We start from the raw sequence: 23,101 nt of genomic DNA, 5'->3' as shown, positions 1-23,101 counted from the left end.
CAAACATAATAATTTTAATAACTGATTTCTAATAACTGATTTCTTTTATCTTTGCCATGATGACTGTAGGTTACATAATAATTTATTAGATATTTTTCAAGATACCAATATTCAGATTACTGTGCAATTTAAATGTTTAATTAGGTTAATTAGGCAAGTTAGGGTAAATAGGCAAGTCATTGTATAACAGTGGTTTGTTCTGTAGACAATCGAAAAAAAGTGCTAATAATATTGACCTTAAAATTGGGCTAATAATTTAGAGAGAGGGAGAGAGAGAGAGAGAGTAGGACTATTTAAATTCATGTTATTTTGTCTTCCTCTTTTATAATTATTTTTAAGCCCTTATTTTAATAGGACAGTATAGTGGAGACAGGAAAGCATGGGGAGCAGAGAGAGAGGGAAAGGATCGACCAAGAGCCTCGAGCCGGGACTCGGACTCAGGTCACCATAATCACCTCAGTGCTACGTGTCCAATAGGCTATTGGCATTGACATTATGTTGTCTTCCTGACGTAAAGGGCTCTATTTTTAAGATCTAGGTGCAGAGTCGAAAGTGCATGGCGCAAAAGTATTAAGGGGGTGTCCGAATCCACTTTTGCTATTTTAAGGATGGAAAAATATAGTTTGTGCCCCGGCGCATGCTCTAACAGGGTTGTGCTTGTTCTCTTAATGAGTTATGGGTGTGTTTTGAACATAACATGCATTAAACCAATCATAGTCATCTGTGTATCAATTTTTTTGTTCCGAAATAGGGATTAAAATTGTTACAATGGTGTACTTTGTTCGAGTAAACTCTCCTCACATTGGTCAGAGTTTCACGATTAATTTTGCAGAGCCCCGCTCAGCTGTCATGCGTCCTTATTTAAATTTATTACAATGAGCAATAAGACATTATAAGCAAAAAGCTACGCTTTAATTTTGAATGGTGACACAGACAGACGTCGTCACCAAATATAAATCAGAGGTAAGACTTTCTCATACATAGCAGTTGGCTTTTGCATTATAGCCTTTACATTATAGAGATAAACAACAGATAAACCAAGACTGCTGTTCGGTCAATTTTTTTAATAGATAAACAGCTCTCATTAATACTTAACATGCTTTCACTTTCGTATTTGATATGAAACACATTTACCGGGAGGAATGACATCCCGCCCTACTCATAATTCTCTCTTCATATAGCCATATATATGCCTATAACATATCCATAAAACTCTGTGATATAGCCGGGCTCAGATCGTTTTGCTTTCTCACTAGAATAAATCCGCTCCAGAATTTGTTTTAATCGAGCTGAGACCACCTCATTCAGGCGTTCTCGGACCAATTTTGCCTGAATGAGGTGTTTTGCTGGATTGCTGGATTCACATATGCCAAACGAACCGCGCTATCGCTGGGAAAACGTGCCATGTTCCGAAACAAAAGTCTAGGTGTGAAAGCATTCTAAGAGTCAGTTGTGTCGTGTCATGGTGCATTTGCTATATACATGGCGGACTTTGTAAGTGGAAAGACTAAACGCTTCACTAGTGAGAAAACAGTTAAACAGACCATCTGCAGTGAGGATAAAGAATGAGCCTCCTCTATTCAGCTTCTTTACTTCTTCTTTACTTTACTTTTACTTTTTACTTTACTCCTTTACTTTCATGGTAAACGGTGGAAACTCACTCCACAGAAGACATCCATTAGCCTACATATTTAATTTAGTTTGTTAAGCACAAAGATTTATTTCAAAACTATTTATAAATTCAGTTCTAATTTTCAGCAAACGAATAGATGAACAATAATAACGAAGTGTGGTCAAAAAACTGAGTCATATCCAAACACACATCCTATGCCCCATATGGTCCAAACCCGACAGGTGGATTCGTTAAAGTCCTAGTGAAATTAAAATTGACAATGTTTATTTTGCTAGCACACAATGCTATTCTATTGGTGAACGATTAATCAAAAATTAAATGAAAATAAAGAAAAAAGGTTAGGAGTTTGAAAAAAAAAAGTTTGTTTTGATGATATTTGGTGAAGTCACAGCCTTCAACATCAGCCAAATTATTTTTAGGCTACGTCTAGACTCATTTGGATAAATTTGAAAAATGCCCGATGTCCACACTATCATTTTCAAATTACTAAAATAACTGAAAACGCTTAGATTTATGTACTGCGCATGCACACAGACATTTACCTGCTTCCTATCCGCCTGCCATTTATTTACTTTCTATCTCTTTGAAACATTATAGCAAAATGTTGCAACTGTGGCCTGTTTCCGCCACTGTCGAGTTTCTTCATGGGTGTTTTGTTTTTTCTGAAAGTTACTTTAATGTAGAAGTAGCTAAAACTCACTTATTCAGAGGCGGGGACCGGCAGACAGGCAACAACTTTAATCATACCACAAAACAAAAGTTTTCATCTTGAGCTCCTTCACGGGACTCGACGCTTGTAAACTCTTGCTCCAACTGGTTCGTGCAGCTCTCGGTCCTGCACACACTCGTCAGCGCTACCAAGCCAACCAATCACAGAGCTTGCGATACACATCATTGCGACGTGTAAATACATTTTTTGAGAGGTGTGCGTCAGCGTCAGAGTCGGCGTCAGCCACGGCGAAGCATACGCGTGCGCTTGACACAGAAGTATAAATCAGCCTTTAGTGTGAACATGGTCTTAATGATGCACAAAAAGAAAGCCCTGCCCCTTCTCAATATTATATTTTAATTGAAATTATGTCATCATACAGAAATAAAAGTCTCTACAACTTCCGGTTCACGTGGATTTTCTTAAGTGCTTCTTCACATATACTGTATAGCATTCGACAGTAAGTGCAAAAGGATGTGCTGTGTTTTGAACCAATGCTCTCTAGGGCATCTCAAGATTTGCCAAGACATCGGTGCTGTCGACAGGGAGTTGGAGAGTCTCCAAAGAACCACCTTTACCACCTTTAACAAATGCCAAGATAAAGTCTTTATTCAACAAAAAATATGGACTACAACTTGCACAGGGATTTAAATTAATGTTCTTGAGGAATTATAAAGTCTTAATTATTTTAGGTTGGCTGAAAAAAAGCAGATTTCAATAAAAAAATAAAAAATAAATATAAAAATTCCTTTAATATAATTATGAAAGGTATTTATATAAATCTGAAAACAATTCTTTATTTTTAAAATGACTGGAATAATTATGAAGTGGAGTGTATGATCTGACTGTATCTATAGACAAAAATCAAGCCTTGATAAATCCAAAAAAACAGGGATAACAGTGTTCAGGTACAGAAATTATATATATATATATATATTGCTAACTGCAGACTGTTTTTATTTACCATAAAAATTACGCTGGTAAGCGTAATGAAAAAAACTTAAAGCTACTGTATTAGTTAGTCAGTACAAGAAATTTTAACTTTAAGATTTTAACTTAAACTACTGTATTTGATTAAATAAGAGATAATACACCAATGTTTTGAAGGGATACAATCTACACAAAGTACCTTAAATTCTGCACACAACCAAAAAACAACCCTCCTGCACTGTAAAATAAAATAAGATTAAAACACAACCTTCCTGCACTATAAAACAAAATACAATAAAAAGTTGGCATCTGTAGTTGGCAATAATTTACCATAAAAAAACAATAGTAAGCGTAATGAAAAAACTTGCATCTGTAGTTTCCAAAAATTTTTCCATTGAAAAATATATGATTAACTATAAAAGAAATATCAAGATTTTACCGTAAACTACTGTATTTCGTTAAATTATAGAGATAATACACCAATGTTTTGAAGGAATAAAATCTACATACCTTAAAATCTACACACAACCAAAAAACAACCCTCCTGTACTGTAAAACAAATACAGTAAAAAAAAAACTGGGAGTTGTAGTTGCCAGACTTTAACCATAAAAATACGGTAGTAAGCATAAAAGAAATTTCAAGATTTTATGGTAAACTACCATATTTCATTCATGTATAGCGTTAATACAGCAATGTTTTGAAAGGCTAAAATCTACACATTGCACCTTAAAATCTACACACAACCAAAAAGTTACATAATAAAACTAAAAGCACAAACATATTTTCCACAAGCAGAGAAGCATGCTGTAATAAAAATATATCTGTAAAAACTTATGGTAAAAAAAGCCAGAATTTAATCGTTAAAAACAGGGTAGAAATGTAAAATAACTTTCATGGTAAACTACCGTATTTCATACATTTTTTTGTCATACACCAATGTTTTGAAATACAAATATCAACTCAACAGACAATAACACAACCATAAGCAGGAGTGGATGACAAAGTCCAACATCACCTCACGGCAAGTAGTCTTAGTACGATTTACTTATCCCCATATGATGGCTGGGTTCAGGGGTGGGGTTGGGAAGGTTTTTGTACGACTGAACTTGTACGAATACATCCGAATTAGCCACTAAACTGACAAAACGCCAAATATATACAGTACGTTTCCTCGTGACAACAGGCTGCAAAGTCATATGATGATTTCCCACAAGCAGAGTAGAAGCATACTAATACATAGAAGAAGCTCAGTGTCATTTACACTACCTGGCAAAGTCAATTTACAGTTATTCACCTTGTATATTAAAAAAAACCAACTGTTCAACACGTTACAGATTTTTACCGTAGCATTTTTACAGCTTTTTACCATTAAAATTAAGGCCATTTTATACAGTGTAGTCATAATTAACAATAGTATAGGCTTCTAAAGCCGCAGCTTTGTTTTTCTTCCCTAAGAAGGAATATGGAAGAGAAAGCTGTACTTGTCGATCAATGGGTCATTTTGTCGAGGAAACAATAGCTTGACATTTTATTGCCTGACTGAAAACACGTGGCACAGAGAAGAGGAAATCTTATAGGGAAATTACTCTAACGGCCTCTAACCACACCGCAGCATACCGTACAGGCATCTGAGGTCTGAGCCAATCAAAGCACAGAAGGCCAGAAAGGACACTTATAGCTCAGGGAACCGAAGACCGGCCCAATGCTTACTAGTTAGTCACAGTAGACTGAGCATATATGCAACTGCTGTGAAACGAAGATACTGTATCAAGATGCAAAAACACTGTCTGAAGAGAAGTGTCGTCTGGAATTTTCTTCAAAAAAATGAGTGTTATTTCACTTTAAAGGAATGAAAATAATTTGCCATAAAAGTGGAATTTCTGAACCTACACACATGACTCTGAGGAAAATGCTAATTTTAGAAGAACATTACAGAGGTTTTTGAATCTGAACGCTTCATACAGCGTATTACGTTGAAGTCAATTGCATATAAGCAACAACAAGAGTGTATAGGCCCAACATTTTACACATAAATAAATCCAAATTCAACATTAAAACAGACAGCAAGCATGCACTGCAAAAAAATAAAAATAATTCTCTCTTTTTGTCTCTTTTCCAGCCCAAAATATCTCTCTCTTAAAATATACCTGCTGCCAAAATATATCTAAAAATAATTAAATCAAGAAGCAGTTTTAGACGAGTAAAAAAAAATTGTTTTATTTTAAGAAATATGTCAAAATTAAATGAGCGTTTCCTTAAAATACGCAAAATAGTAATTTTTCAAAGCGGAAAAAAAAAGCACAGCTCATTTTGCATTGCTTTAAAGAATTCTCACTTAATTTTGACATTATTTCTGAAAACAAGACAATATTTGTTATTTGTTAAGAAAATGCTTCTTGGTTTAGATGAAAATTTCAGATGGTACTTAAGAGTTTTATGCATATAAATGCTTCATAGGGTGTATTACGTTCAAATCACTTACATATACACTCTTTTTGCAGCTTATGAGCACAACAAAACCAGCATTTTACGCACAAAAAAAAATCCAAATCCAACATTAAAAAGGACAGCAAGCATTACTTGTCTCATTTCTAGCCAAAATATCTTAAAATACTTCAATCAAGAAGCATTTTTAGACAACCTAAATAATATTGTCTTGTTATTGTCAAAAATATTGTCAAAATGAAGTTTGTGTTTCTTTAAAACAAGCAAAATAGTTATATTTTAAAGCGAAAAACGGAAATCTCAGTTAATTTTGACATTTCATTTCTGAAAACAAGACAATATTTGTTATTTGTTCAGAAAATGCTTCTTGATTGAAGTATTTTTAGATATTAAGACTAAAAACAAAACAAAAACTCAGAAACAGAACATCATCATGGCTAATCAACAGCGAAGTACATTTAAAATGTTAATCAAGACCACATGAGTGGCAGCAAATCCAAACACAATCCCTATGAGGCTATATATTACGCAGTAAAAAAACACACACACAACAAACTGCACAGTCACAGCAGGCAACACAGAAACATCACTTACAAATCCCTGCAGAGAGGATCTGCAAGGCCATTATTCCTTATCCGTATCATCCAGAAGAAAAAAACAACAAATCTCCATCCATAAACGCACTCAGCAGCTGTAAGAAAGGCCAGGCTTTATAAAACCATTCCTCTCCTGCCTTCTCTTTTCACTGCCATCTTCTCTCCTCATCTCCTACAGTCAATACAAGGGCCCCAGCACGCAGCTCTGTGACAGAACCCATTATGATCTCGTGGCTTGCCATTGGCGGAGAGAGCTATTGTGAGTGGAATGCCATTGGTTGGGAAAATGGATTGGGGGCAGGGCTGATCAGATGCTGGTGATCTAAGCACCAGAGACATGGACCAAGCAGACATGCATGGATGCTTTCGAGGAAAAGGCAGCAGTTATGCACTACAATGGCATATCATTAATATAATTTATTAGTATTATAATCTGCATATGAATCAAATTTATTTGGATCCATATTAGATTGCTGGGCTTACATTTATCACTTAAAATACATACATTATTTTGTACATGAGACATTTTGGTAACACTTTCTCAACGTTTATACTAGCTTATCACCAGCCTATTTTTAAGATGCTAACTGTTCATTAGCACTTAAAAAAAATTATGATCTTATTTTACATCCTTAATCCTACCCAACATCTAAACCAAACTACTATCTTACTAGCAGCTAATTAGTCATTTATTGTGCTAAAAGACTTAATATGTTGTTAATAGCGTGAATTGTACATAAAGTGTGACTTAAACTGTATTACACACGTAAGTATATGTAATATAATTATGTATTATAGTACTTCATGATGCTTGTTATCTCCACCTTATCTAATTTCTTCAAACAAATATGTAAACCTTATTTTCCCTACTGTTTATAGGTGTATTTATAAATACAGATGTGCCTTAACTTGCTATTTATTTAAATTTTTATTCCTCGTCAGCCTGATTAATGATAGCGTTAAGAAATGTTATAATTTTATAGCCCTAAAAAAGACTGCACTTAGGTACACTAGGTTAAGATCTAACCTCTGCTACTCATCTATTGGCATATTCATGTACATTGGATTGCAATTGATTATAATGATCTATTAGAGTTTTAAAATGCCAAAATTTCCATGTTGATAACACTATAGTAGCCATCCTTTTGTCATTCTGGTTATGGATGTATAAGCGATGTAAGCTTGTGTGTTTATTCACTCATCTGGGAACACTGTTTTTGAAAAATATTCACAAAAAATTTGTGAAAATGTGAAGAAAATTATTTTTCTGACATCATTTTGTATTTCAGTTCAAGAAATGTAACTATTACAATAAACACTTGAATGCAAAATTATATGCCCTATATATACACATATATATGTTTATACACTCGCTGGCCACTTTATTAGGTACATCTTACTAGAACCAGGTTGGACCCTTTTTGCCTTTAGAACTGCCTTAATCCTTCGTGACATAGATTCAACAAGGTACTGGAAATATTCCTGAGAGATTTTGGTCCATATTGACATAATAGCATCACGCAGTTCCTGCAGATTTGTTGGCTGCACATCCATGATGCGGATCTCCCGTTCCACCACATCATAAAGGTGCTCTATTGGATTGAGATCTGGTGACTGTGGAGGCCATTTGAGTACAGCGAACTCATTGTCATTTTCAAGAAAGCAGTCTGAGATGATTCGCACTTTATGACATGCCGTGTTATCCTGCAGGTTGGACGTGTTGTGCGTTCAGAGATGTTATTCTGCACACCTCTGTTGTAACGAGTGGTTATTTGAGTTACTGTTGCCTTTCTATCAGCTTGAACCAGTCTGGCCATTCTCCTCAGACTTCTGGCATCAACAAGGCATTTGCGCCCACAGATCTGCCACTCACTGGATATTTTCTGTGTTTTGGTCCATTCTCTGTAAAACCTGGAGATGGTTTTGCATGAAAATTCCAGTAGATCTAGTAGCAGTAGCAGTTCCTGAAATACTCAGACCAGCCCGTCTGGCACCAACAACCATGCCACATTCAAAGTCACTTAAATCACATTTCTTCGCCATTGTGATCAGTTTGACCTGCAGCAGATCGTCTTGACCATGTCCACATGCCTAAATGCAATGAGTTGCTGCCATGTGATTGGCTGATTAAAGATTTGCGTTATTGAGCAGTTGGACAGGTGTACTTAATAAAGTGGGTGGTCAGTGTCTATATATATACCATTTTGTGATGTTATACAGAGGAAATTTTCGCATTATTTCTTATAATATTTTTTCTTCTGAAGAAAATCTCATTTCTTTTAGTTTGGCTGGCACAAATACAGTTTTAAATTTTTTAACAATTTTTAGGCTCAATATTAATAAGCCCCTTAGAATAGTTTTTTTTTTATTCACTACAGAACAAACCTCTGTTGTTAAATGACTTAACCAAACTTGCAAAGTTAACCTGTTTAATCCTAGTTTAAATTACACTTTAAGCTTAATATTAGTATGTTGCAAAATAATTTTTACTACTAATATTAAAAATGTGCTAAAATCCCCTCTCAGTTAAACAGCTCTTGGTAAATGAAGTATTCAAATTTTATTTAGAGGGATAATAATTTTTATTTAAACTCTATACAATTAAATGCTTTCCTAATCATAACTTTAAACAGAATAAACCACATTTTGACATAGAAATCTAGAATATTTTGCAAAAAAAAAAAAAAAAGCAAATTAAAAATCAGGAAACCTAAACTTAACCTGTTCCCTTCCTGAACATAACCAAGGAATATAAAGCAGACTTGATACTCCATTCTAAGTGCAATTCCAAGCTAACTCCTCGGAGGACAATTATATTGCCTGTTTACGTTGAGTAAACACACTAGAATTAGCCCACACTGTGCTAACTGCAGGGTGCTATGTAAACAGCAGGCAGGGCCATTTACATAATGCAATTTCATGCATAAACTGTCCGGTAAAGCTTTCAGGAAAAAAAAAAATCTGTATTTTCTATCTGCATTCACAAAGCTTCTGGGAAATAGGAGGAACATATTATATATAGGAACATGATTGAAATCTAAGATGATCAAATGCATGACTGGTCAAGCAAGAGCTTATTACTGGGAATCGAACACCCATTGACGGAAGCAGGGTTTACTAAGACAATGATATAATGATTTAATTAAACACTGGAAAAGGACATTTATGAGTTATTATCAGTGCATTCATGTTATATTCCTATTGGATAGTCTGGTTTAATATGAAATTAGCTTTTTTTCGGATGCCTGGACTCGATGGAGACTAGTTCACGACCATTAGTGTTTAATTAGCTGCACTTTTACCCTCATAGTTCGAGTAAGAACTGAAAACACATTATTAAATATGCTCATTACACCATTATGTGTATGTGCGCAATATGCAAACAGATATCTGTGTACAGTGCATCTGGAAAATATTCATAGCGCTTCACTTTTTCCACATTTTTTAATGTTACAGCCTTACTCCAAAATGGATTAAATACATTTTTTTCCTCAAAATTCCACACACAATACCCCATAATGACTATGTGAAAAAAGATTTTTGGAGATTGTTGCAAATTTATTAAAAATAAAAAAGCTGAAAAATCACATGTACATAAGTATTCACAGCTTTTGCCGTTAAGCTCTAAATTGAGCTCAGGTACATTCTGTTTCCACTGATCATTCTTGAGACGTTTCAGCAGCTTAATTGGAGTTTACTTGTGGTCAATTCAGTTGATTGGACATGATTTGAAAAGGCATACACCTGTCTATATAAGGTCCCAGGGTTGACAGTGCATGTCAAAGCACAAACCAAGCATGAAGACAACAGAATTGTCTGTAGACCTCCGAGACAGGATTGTCTCGAGGCACAAGGCTGGGGAAGGTAACAGAAAAATTTCTACTGCTCTGAAAGTTCTAATAAGCACAGCAATGACCTCCATCATTCATAAGTTTGAAAGAGCGGACCGGCCATCTAAGCTGAGTGATCAGGGGAGAGGGGCCTTAGTGAGGGAGGTGATCAACACCTCTTTTCACATTGTCATAAAACTCTTTTTTCACATTGTCATTATGGGGTATTGTGCGGATTTTGAGGAAATAAATTAATTTAATCCATTTTGGAATAAGGCTGTAACATAAAAAAAATGTGGTGAAGCGCCATGAATACTTTCCGGATGCACTGTATGTATCCACCATAGGTGCATTCTGAAAATGTAGCCCTATATATGTTTCTAGAGATCGGGAATTATGTAGCCAGAGCTACGTACGGCTGCATTCCGTCTTTAAAACGAACACTACAGGGCAGTATGATGCCGTTCAACTGACTGTTTAACTGCATGTGGACGGCCTTCCCACTGTTGCCAGTTTGTCCAGTTAGCTCGACACGTACATCGGCGGACTTGAGATGCAGAGCAGAGTTGACAGCGACGAGGGATTTCGGGTCCGTTGAAGAAAGGTTCCAAAAAGAGGTAAGGCAAAAACAGAAGCCAAAAAATAAAAACAAAAGTAAATAACAGGGTGAGAATGCAGTAAAATCTGAAAATGCGGTAAAAACCAGGGGGCTTTGCTTTTTCAGGATTGCTTTTCAAAACACCGATTGGGTTTAGGAAAGGGGGTGGGCGGGTCAATAGGTGCTTTTCAAAATACTATTGGTTGAGTTTAAGGAAGGGGGAGGGTGGGGGTGAACGGTCGGTTGGTCAGTGAGTTAGTCAACAGCGGCCTCTTGTGGATTTATGTGAGAAAAGCAGGCATGGGAGATATTTAAGTTCTCAAAAACCATGCACAGCGGCCTCTGGCGAATTCGCGAAAACAAAAACTACAAAAAACATAGCTTCTGGGACATATTTGGTGCTCTCCAGAAATGTATATAGTTGTACGTGATCGGAATGAGCCTGGGTTGAGCCTGATATTAGTGTTGGGCAAGCTACTTGGGAAATGTAGTGAGCTAAGCTATTAGTTCCTCTACTTAAAATGTAGCTTAACTACACTAAAAGCTAATTTCCCTGGGAAATGTAGCAAGCTAAACTAAAACCTACATGGCAAAACTAGCTTAGCTACATCCATGTTTTTTTTCATTTTTAATTCGAAGTCAGTTCTGTCTTAGTGATCAATAAAACTGCCAATGAAGCATACAGTATGTGACAATACATGTTAAATTCAGCTATTCACTGCAATTAATATGTTCCAAACAGAAACAAATTCTACTGGACGAAAAAAAAAAAAATAATCAAGAAATCCTGTGTTGCACATTTAAAATACTATAGGAATGTATAGTAAAAGGAAATATATAATATATAGGAAAGTATATTATAGTATATATGTATATATATATATATATATATATATATATATATATATAAACACATGCTTTGTGGTCAAATAATGGCCTCTTACACAACATCTGAAAACTACAGTAGTTTTTACCTATTGGTTACACACACACCCTATTTCAAAGGCAACCTGGAAAACAGTCCTAGACTAGGTCAGCTATTTATAAATGCGGTTGAGAAGAAGATGTTTCTAGTCTGTGTAGCCAAGTATGCTGGTCAGTTCACGCTCTTCAGCACACATCTAACTAACAACTGAGACAACAACCTGAACATTTTCTTTGAACTGAACAATCAACCTCTTTTAAATGCCAAGTATCTCAATATTAGCCTTTTTGGCCATTTAGAAAGGTTCTACTCTTAGAACTGTATTTTGGAAACCATTTTTTTAAACTTCCTTTCCATCCTTCAAATCTCAGAATAAACAAACTCAGATATTTTAGGTGAAATGTAAGAGCTCCCTCATCCTCCATATATATATAGCAAGATCCTGACTTCAAAATATGATCAAGCCTCAAGAATACTTTTGTGTGCACATTACTTTATACAACAGTTTCATCTCTTCAGTGTCAGTATAGGCTAGGGCTGCATGATTAATCGAAAAAAGATGGTGATCTTAATCAGTTTTAAAAACAACGCATGTCTAATTTTTGGTCTTCAATGGAAAAGCTATATTCCATATTTTAATGAGACTGTTTTATTTCATTTTAAGTTAGAATATTTTGTATAAATAAATGTATACAATATTTAATTTAATTACACTTAAATTAAACCAAATATACTGTATTTTAGTCAACTAAATCTAGTGTAGATTTAGTTGACTAAAACTAGACTAAAACTAAAATAATTCAGAAGACTAAAATATGACTAAATCTAAAATGGAATTTTAGTCAAAGGACTAAGACTAAAACTAAATCAAAATTACCTTTCAAAATTAACACTGATCTCGGATTAACACCCTCCACACGATCTTAATTCAGCATTTATAAGACAATAATTATTATTTTTTATCTCAGCAATGACATGAACTGCACTCGGCAGTAAAAGTGAAACATCATTTGAATCAGGGATTCTCAACTGGAGGGACGCAGCCCACTGGTGGGACGCAGCCCACTAGTGGGCCTCAGTTATCCTGCAGGTGGGCTGTGAGATAGCTTAAAATTAACTCTCAGTATTATACTTTAATTTTTGGATTTCATTATAAATGTGCTATATTAAAATGATTAAAGTAATGCGCTTTCTCCTGTTCTCTGATTGATTACTTCAAACTCGGTGCAAAAACAGCCTATAATCGTGTCTGCAACTACACTTACGTCTGTTCACTCACAAACTAACGTTATGCAAGAATTGTATTTTTATGTGAACTATTTAATATATCCGCATAGTTGTCCAAATTAATGTCTTGTAAGTGTTTTATAATGGACGTGCGCACATACAGGAGGATGTAGCGAGGCTCAAAGGTGTTTCTACCATAGATTGTAAAATAAGCTTGCATATGAGCCTCAGACGCGCTCTGGCGGAGCTGTTTACGGTTCCTGTTAGCGATCTCCCAATAATATCCAGCTGCAAACCCAACTGCCATCAGTTTGATGCATTTCAACAAATGTAGGGTGTTCTCCTGTATTTTACATTTGTCTGTATAATTTTGAATAGTAGATATTTAATAGCAGACATTCAGTCAATCCAGTTTAAAATAGAAGCTGGTCTTGCAATCTCCCCGTTGACATGTTGTTCTCTTTGAATCTGTGAATGTTTTTAAAAAATATATAGTAATATATATATATATATATATATATATATATATATATATATATATATATATATATATATATATATATATATATATATATATATATATATATATATATTATTATTAGCCCTCCTTAGAATTTTCTGATAATATTTTTTCTTCTGGAGAAAGTCTTATTTGTTTTATTTCGGCTAGAATAAAAGCAGTTTTACATTTTTTTAAAGCCATTTTAAGGTCAAAATGATTAGCCCCTTTAAGCTAATTTTTTTTTTCTTCGATAGTCTACAGAACAAACTGCCATAATACAAAAACTTGCCTAATTACCCTAACCTGCCTAGTTAACCTAATTAATCTAGTTAAGCCTTTAAATGTCACTTTAAGCTGTAAAGAAGTGTCTTGAAAAATATCTAGTCAAATATTATTTACCGTCATCATGGCAAAGATAAAATAATTTAGTTATTAGAAATGAGTTATTAAAACTATTATGTTTAGAAATGTGTTGAAAAAATCTTCTCTCAGTTAAAGAGAATTTGGGGAAAAATATAAACAGGGGGCTAATAATTCAGGGGGGCTAATTACTCTGACTTCAACTATATGTATATGTATACATATCTGTAACAAATGACTCATTTTACCAGTGACAAAAAAGGTCTAATAACGCTATCAATGACATATCGCAAGCATATGTCTCAAACATAATAATTCAACTTCAGAATTATCAATATCCTGATGTAATCACTTTACAGTAAATTAATGACCAGGACAGGTCCACCAGTCCAAGTATATACAAAATTTGCATTTTAACCAACAGTAGACCTACAGATAATACTATTATTGTTGTTTTATCATATGTTTGAGAATGTACAATAATATTAACAGCCTATTTATATTATCCTTTTTTTTACATCTACAGAATTGTGAGAAAGTCGTGATCTTTATTCATTCATTCATTTTCTTTTCGGCTTAGTCCCTTTATTAATCCGGTGTTGCCACAGCAGAATGAACTATCAACTTATCCAACACATGTTTAACACAGCAGATGCTCATCCAGCTGCAACCCATCTCTGGGAACATCCACACATACTCACTCACACCCATACACTATGAACAATTTAGCTTACCCAATTCACCTGTACCACATGTCTTTGGACTGTGGGGGAAATCTGGAGCACCCGGAGGAAACCCACACGAATGCAAGGAGAACATCCAAACTCCACACAGAAATGCCAACTGACCCAGCCGAGGCTCGAACCAGGAACCCTCTTGCTGTGAGGCAACAGCACTACCTACTGCGCCACTGTATCGCCCCAATCGTGATCTTTATTTAAAGCAAAACAAACTGTAATACTCATTTTAGTGTTTAGTGTTTTACTCATTCAATCATGCAGCCCTAGTATAGGCCACACTTTGTGCTTAAGTTTCAAACCGAGGAAGTTGTCCGGTGGCTTATCCATTGGTGCACGGTGCTTGTGAATGTGTGCAACATACTGAAACTGAGGAGTCATTATTTTTGTTTTATGCGCGTACAAATGCATTCCCATTGCTTGATAATATTCTGATTGTACCACTAAATGCATATGATCTGTTTTTAGGATATTTTGTGTTACCTTTCTGAACTTTAGAGTCAGTATCATTGCTGGAGGATGAGGGAGCTCTTGTGTTTCACATAAAATATCTTAATTTGTGTTCTAAAGATGAACAAATGTCTCAGGGGTTTGGAAGGACACAAGGGTGAGTAACACATCATCAACACATCATTGTTTATGACCCTAAACCTGTTTAAAAGCTGGTTTGGAGAGAAGCCTGCCAAAGTGTCCATCTGTCTGAAAGAAGCATTTTAAGGCTTTGGGCACTAAAGAAACTTTGTAGCCTTTAAGTTTACTCTTCTGGCCAGTATCTGTGGACTGACTGGCGGTGATGAGTATGGCAAGGATTTTGGCAGACAGCATAAAGACCTCCTTTAGAGACGTCTATTGTGCAAGTGACTCTTTCTGGACCAGAGAACGTAACCGATTCCGGCACATCTCGGCATGTGTCTAATACACTTCAGTCTCCAATTAGAGAGAGAGTAAATCACTCCTGGGAACAGGGCAGAGCTCGCTTGCCTACAATCGCCCATACTAAACTTTGTTTTTGCTAAGTTTTAGATTTAGATCAGATTTCTGAGTTATTTTTGAGATATTATTAGTAAGCAACAATTTGATACCTTCTTAAAACCACGCTGAGCTGGATATTTTCTAATAGGATTTTGAGTTATTGCTGTATATTTAAGGTTCAGTAGGCATTAGAGGGTTGATTGTGAGATGCACAGCTAGAAACAAATAACAAGCTGGGGTCCCATTTATGAAATATGCAGTAGGGGATGAACGTGAGAATTTGTCATACAACCCCATTTATTTTCAGACATCCTTACTGACTGACTGATTTAGGCCATGTCTACACTAATACATTTCACTTAAAAATGTATGTTTTTTTCTCCGTTTTGGCCTTCCGTCCAATCTGAGACGGCATTTTTAGGAAACAAAAACGTATCATTTTAAAATGCTGTCTAAAATGAATAAATTAGAATTTTTTTTTCATGTTGCAGTGTGGACTGTGAAAATGATGTGCATTTTAGTCATGTGACACAGTTATGTCACCAATACAGCTAACATGGTGGAGGACATTCTAAAGCAGATGTTTTGAATTCTGTCCGTTTGGACAGCTTTATTAAAGGGCACCTAGGTTACCCCTTTTTCCAGATTTAATATAAGTGTTTCGTGTCTCCAGAATGTGTCTGTAAAGTTTCAGCTCAAAACACGCATCAGATTTTTTATTATACCTTTTATAAATTTCTATTTTATAGCTCTCAGCAGCAGGTAGCGGTTTTTGTGTACTGCGCCTTTAAGGCTAGTCCTTCACGCCCACCTTTTCCACGTGCCTGTCAGTGTGCCTTAATCTCCTCCCTCAGCTGCGTCAGACAACAGACAGACATGATGGAAGCAGATGTCACGTAACCTTTCTGAGAAATACTGCATTAAGAACTTTACCAATGAGTATTTGATGAATTTGTTGTAGAGCTGCAACGATGAGTCACACACAACGTGGTTACAAAGTTCACGCACACACACAGATATATACACAGACATACAGAGCGTGGACACACACACACAGACAGCGCGCACGTTTAGCTTTGCACTCTTTTTGCATTCAAATGTAACAGGATACAGGTTAATCTCCACTGCTGTATGGATATCTGTTATGTTAATGTACAAAATAAACCTGATTTAACCTCCACAAACCGGGACTGAAGCGTCTTCTTTTCTAACTGTTCTGACACGCATCTGTGGTGATGAAATAAATCGTTGTAATTCATTACACACATGCACTGTTTTAAAACATTTTGAACTTGTAAAACTCACTCTTGATCACTGATGATTCTAGCAAACTGAACAGACCTTTTATTGCCAGTTGCTTTGTGCACGCCCTGTCTTGTTGATATAATTATACGCATTACTATGGACACATGTTAATATGCAGCTGTCAATCAATTCGGTGGGCGGGGGGACCGTACTCCTACGTCAAGTTGTGGTCGGTCTCAAAACCACTCCAATTGGTCCACCGTTTTTATGTTAATAAATTGAAAAAAAAGGACTGGGGATGTTTATATCACTCCAATATGATGGAATACACACTATACCTACACATATGTCTGTCCAAACAGCTTGAAAAGTAGATATTTCACCATAGGTGCCCTTTAAAGAATAATGTCAGTTTGTACATGCTCCATATTGCCTCTCTTGAAAAGATATGGAATGTTTACTGGGAGTTATAGTTCAGCGGTGAAAGTAGATGACAGTTGCAACACTTTGCCACAACGTTTCAGAGATGGAAAGTAAATAAATGCAAGGAAAATATGACGCAAGTAAAAGTGTCTCACGTCTGTTCACATGCACACAACATGAAGGAAAGCGTTTTCAGTTGTTTTAGTGTGGATGAAGGAAATTATTGAAAGTAACGTGTGAACATGGAAAGTTTTTAGACAAAACCCCCATTCTCAAATTTATCCGATCAGTGTAGACTAGGGTTGTCACGATACTAGAATTCGGTACCAATCGATACTGGAATTTTAAAAACATCAATTTCCCACAAACATTTAAGCGCTAACAAGCAGCATTTTAAAGCGGCAAAGATTAGCTGGTTTGTCTTTAAGCTGACATATGAGCATTCCGTTGATGAATCACGGTTTTAAAATGCTTCAGTATCCCTGTATCTGCGGTTACACTCACTAAATAGCGGTTAGTTTGGTGAACTTATGACCTTCATGGCCAATCACAGTCATTTCTGTTGAGCACGTGAACACAATGGCAAATCAGCGGTGTTTAAGAACGCACTCAACAGCGCACAAATGTTCGAGGGAAATTTGTTCCGTTTCTAAAAAGTCATTTTCAACTGGTACCAAATTACAGTATTGTGACAACCCTAGTGTAGACGTAGCCTTAGGTTATTGCCACTAGAAAATTTCATAAAAGCACTGTTCACAGGATCAAGATGGTGAACTGTAGACAAAGTTCACCAATATATTCATGAAATATTAGAAATGTTGTTTTGTAGGCAGCTGCGGAAATCTCCAACCAAAGCAAATTAGATTTTTCTTTTGCATATTAGCTGCCAGTTTATCAGTTATGAATTTTTTTTCTCTGTGACTCATTGGATGGAAACAGTGCTTTATTGTCAAATGTTAATATTCACATAAATTTAATTTGCATCTTTAGATGGGAACATAGCTAATGTTAGAATATCACGTAATTTTAGTACATTTATTCACATTTAAATGCTTAAGTTTAGTCCACATGATACATGTACTAGTACTACATTTGTTTTATAGCCTTTAATATTAAATACTGATAATATTTAATATTGATTCATTGCACAAAACTGGGTAAGATGTAAACCAAATAATTTTTTAATACAAATATATAAATATAGACAGTATTGAGATATATACTGTACATCACAATTTTTGGCCATCCTACCCAGCCCGATCATAAACAACAAAGTGCAAATCTGATGCAAATAAAAGATTCATTCTGAAGCTTCAGGGATCAGAGTTTTGCGAATCTGCATTGTTTTCCCCAGTATAAAAGTTGTGTCCTGTTGTTTGCCATCAGCTAGTGAAGAGGATATACACTGGCATTATGCAAATATTTTATGTACAGTATCTACATAAACCGTTATGAAAATGAAACAGGCATTCCTGATGACTCAACTCAGCAATCCAGAATCAATTCGTTTTTTTAACACTTTCATGCAATACTCCATCTGACAGTCCAGTTTAGTCCAGTGTCAAGTTTATCATGTGTCCCACCAGCCCCAATGATCCGTGTGTATATATTTTTTTGTTTCTTTTTGCCCTTTTCTGTAGATATTGACAAATGTTCCGATTATATTGTGAAATGTCTGATACTGCGATTCTCAAATATGTGATGGAACATATATTTTGTCTTTTAAACAGCTTAATAATGATTGTATTATTTGTTATATGATGGGTCATGAGTGCCACAGTTGTTGCTAAAAGGAATACAGCTACAATCTTAAGTTAACAAGAAGTATTTATCTTGTTATTAAATTAAGCTTAATTGTCTTTTATTAGCGTCTACTCCTACCTCAGCACTAAACTCAACCCTCACGGTAATGTAAAAATGTTATTTGTTGTACAGTGTCACAAACATTATGCTATATTGACGTGAGTATCCTCAGTTGTATCCCATCTAGACTTCACCCTCTCCTGCAGCAAGGTTAAGTCTAGATGGGATAGAGCTCAGGATACCCACATCAATATAGCATCATTTTTGTGACACTGTACAACATATAACATTTTACATTTAAATAATAAATAATACAAATACTTTTTGTTAACTTCCTATTGCAGCTGTATTCCTTCTAGCAACAAATGCAGGAGAGATCTGAGCTGCTGGATTTACATCATGTTTATTCATAATTTTCTGCAAAAATAAGCAACAGTTTATCTGAGAGAGGAATAAAGAAAATAATTTAGTAACATAAAAAGTGTGTATTAAAAAGTGTTATAAAAATCATTATTATTGTCATTATCGACATTCGAGTGTATTTTAAAAACCTTAAATGTTTTTTTTATTGTAGTTATGTGTATTTGAATGTCTGAAACCTAAAATAAATGTTATTTGTTTGAAAGCACAGATAAATTGTGATTTATGACAAGAGCTGCGCACCTCTTTCTGTGCCTCAGAGTTGATGATGTGCATTCTGAACGTTCTAATCACACCGGTGTGATCGGACCAGCCAAGGCTCATCACACCAGTGTGATTATACACGGGAAAGGGCTAATGATATTTATATTAGGGCTGCTCGATTATGGAAAAAAATCACACTCACGATTATTTTGGTCATAATTGTAATCACAGTTATTCGAAACCCCTCCAGTGAACTTTTTTTTCCCCAAATGATGTTTAACAGATCAAGGATTTTTTTACAGTATTTTCTCTAACATTTTTTCTTCTGGAGAAAGGCTAATTTGTTTTATTTTGGCTAGAATAAAAGCAGGTTTAAATATTTTAAAACCCATTTTAAGGTCAATATTATTAGCCAACTTAAGTTATATATTTTTTTATTGTCTGCAGAAGAAACTACTGTTATACAATGACTTGCCTAATTACCCTTATTAAGCCTTTGAATCTCACTTTAAACTGAATACTCCTGAAAAGGTGACGGGGAATCAGGGTTTGATTTCGGAGAGGGAGCCTGAGAAACGGCTACCACATCCAAGGAAGGCAGCAGGCGCACAAATTATCCATTTCCGACACGGAGAGGGAGCGACGAAAAATAACAATGCAGGTCTCTTTCGAGGGCCTGCAATTGGAATGAGTGGATCCCACACGATGGGGTGTTGTGGCTGTTAATCTTGTAAAATATGTAGTCAAATATTATGTACTGTCCTCATGACAAAGATACAAAAAATCAGTTATTAGAAATTTGTTATTAAATCTATTATGTTTAGAAATGGGTTGAAATGAAAATATTCTATCTCTGGGAAATGGTCCTTAATAATTCAGGAGGGCCAATAATTCTGACTTCAACTGTATATATACAGTTATTTTTTTCCTAAGTGCTATAAGCATCTTCACTGTAAGAAAACAACTTTAATTACAACTAAAAAAGTCCTTCAGTCAAGAGCAGTGAGTGATTTTGTGCTTATGTTGTTTTATTAATGATAAAAACAGTGGGTAGCAAGTATATTGCGCGCTGTTACTTTAGGAGCAGTGCAGTTCTGCTTAATAGTTTCTCTTTAACATGTCTTATGATTCTCAACTCGTTTGTTTATTAAACAAATGAGGGTTAATATGAATAATCACTAAACACTGTGTTTTGACACCCATTTGACCATTAAAGCGCTAACATTAAGATGACTTCAGATCAGTGTGCTCAGCCTGTCTCTAAGGTTGAGCGCGCACACACACAACAGCATGAGGTCTCATTCGCGCTTTTAAAAACATGAATGATTCGAATGTACATCAATGAATGATGCGCATCCCATGCTCAAGTGGCCCAAAGTTCATTACAATACATGCTTTTTATTAATTTTCACATGAAACTGAGCTTTGAAGAACAACAAATTTGTACAACTGAAAAGGGGCGGTATTTGATGCAATAATCGTTTTATCTCGATTACTGTTTTTTCGTAATCGTTAGAAGCCAAAATCGAAACCGAATTTTCGATTAATTGCACAACTCTAATTTATATAGATTTATATATACAGTTGAACTCATAAATATTTGCCCCCTTTGAATTATTTTTCTTTTTAAATATTTCCCAAATGATGTTTAACAGAGCAAGGAAATTTTCACAGTATGTCTGATAATATTTTTTCTTCTGGACAAAGTCTTATTTGGTTTATTTTGCTAGAATAAATTTTTTAAAATCCATTTTAAGGTCAAAATTAATAGCCTCTTTAAGCTTTTTTTTTGATAGTCTACAGAACAAACCATCATTATACAATAACTTGCCTAATTACACTAACCTGCCTAGTTAACCTAATCAACCTAGTTAAGGCTGTCACTTTAATGTCACTTTAAGCCATATAGAAGTGTCTTGAAAAACATCTAGTCAACTGTTATTTACTGTAATCATGGCAAAGATAAAATAAATCAGTTATTAGAAATGAGTTATGAAAACTATTATGTTTAGAAATGTGTTGAAAAAAAATCGTCTCTCAGTTAAACAGAAATTGGGGGAAAAAATATACATGGGGCTAATAATTCTGACTTCAACTGTATGATAATAAAATCATTTATCACTGAGTGAATTTTAAAACGTTGCAAACCTTTTGCACCCAGACAGCTGTTACACGCAACATGAAATGTAGTATTCGAAAAAAGCACAATAAGGGAACTTTAAATGCTCTTATCATTATTGCTGAAACTTAACAGTATGTAATGATGCTATTGTTTTTAAGGTTTTGTCAAAGAAAATTAAAACAATCCTGTCAAAATATAAGCAGAATGAATGAATGAATGAATGAATGAATGAACGAATGAATGAATGAATGAATGAATGAATGAATGAATGAATGAATGAATGAATGAGCGAATGAATAACAGGAATATTGTTTAAAGTTTAAAAATCATTATCATGGTGACATCAAGAACCGCACTGTAGCCAGATCTTTACGACAGAAGTGATTAATGCATTAAATAGCTTGAAAAGGTCATTTGATAAGGCATAATAAAGGAGGAGATCCACATATTAACTGTGTTGGCTGGCTGCGGAAGATATTATCTTGGGACAAGCAAATGTTCAACTAATATTAGACTTAACTGGGTCAAGTATAGTTACTTCCCAAATACGTCCTAGAACCTTTCGACTGCCTGGTTTAAAAAAAAAAGAAAGAAAAGAAATCTATTTCCTCAATAAAGGTCTGGTTCCTGGAAAGTGATTAATCTGATGTAGACGGCATTTACACAAATGCTGCAGTATTGACCTTATTCTGCAATTGTTTTAGAGCTTTCTATTCAGTGACCACTTGTAGAAATGGCTAGGAATAACAAACGGCAAAAAAAACTGCTTACTCTACTTACTCTAACTGTTTACTCTACAAACAAGTGTGTTCATGACTATACATAAAAAGTATAATAATATAAGAAGAAAATATCAAATTCCAACATCAAGCAGCATTGAGGTTTTTATGTTCCTCTGTGTCGAGCTTCTTCGCTAGTGGTTTGTTTTTACGCTACTTTAAAATGTAAATGTAGCTCAAATTCGCTCATTCATTGACATTCAACAGCTATAATCATAAAGTAAACACAAAACAAACTTTCCACCTGGAGCTCCTTCACGAGACTCGACACTTGTAAACACTCACTCCATCGGGCTCGCAGCTCTCAGTCCTGCTCACACTAGTCAGCGCTAACAAGCTGACCAATCAGTCAGAGCTTGCACTACACGTTATTGCGATGTGTAGCTAAATTTTTTGAGAGGTGCGTCAGCGCCAGCCGCGGCGAGGCCTATGCGACCGTGGAACGGCTAAACCAGACCATTCGTGTGTGCTTGACGCAGAAGTATAAATCAGCCTTAAGTCTGGATTATATTAAACCAGACGCTACAGAATTGCATTTAATCACTGTATTTACATGGAATTTCTATGATTTATGCATAAAGAAGTTTTTCGTACTTAGAATTTTTGTCTTGGTTCTAGTCCAAATATTGACATTTCAAAG

The 23,101-nt window shown here is 35.2% G+C and overlaps 1 protein-coding gene across 7 annotated transcripts in view; it reads right to left on the bottom strand.

The window, feature by feature from the left end:
- triob (trio Rho guanine nucleotide exchange factor b) overlaps positions 1–23,101 on the bottom strand; it is a 279,189-nt gene that overhangs the window by 228,938 nt on the left and 27,150 nt on the right. Inside the window, exon 1 of one of the 7 annotated variants that reach the window (XM_056475715.1) lies at positions 6,313–6,424. The exons of the other annotated variants lie outside the window; for them this stretch is intronic. Coding sequence (XP_056331690.1) covers positions 6,313–6,343 — 31 coding nt within the window. The 5' untranslated portion in view covers positions 6,344–6,424. Of the gene's footprint in view, positions 1–6,312; positions 6,425–23,101 lie in introns of those variants that run through there. 7 annotated transcript variants of the gene reach the window in all.

The sequence above is a fragment of the Danio aesculapii genome, chromosome 16, assembly GCF_903798145.1.
Source record: "Danio aesculapii chromosome 16, fDanAes4.1, whole genome shotgun sequence".
NCBI classification, from domain to species: Eukaryota; Metazoa; Chordata; class Actinopteri; order Cypriniformes; family Danionidae; genus Danio; species Danio aesculapii.
This window is presented reverse-complemented; position numbering and strand designations above follow the sequence as displayed.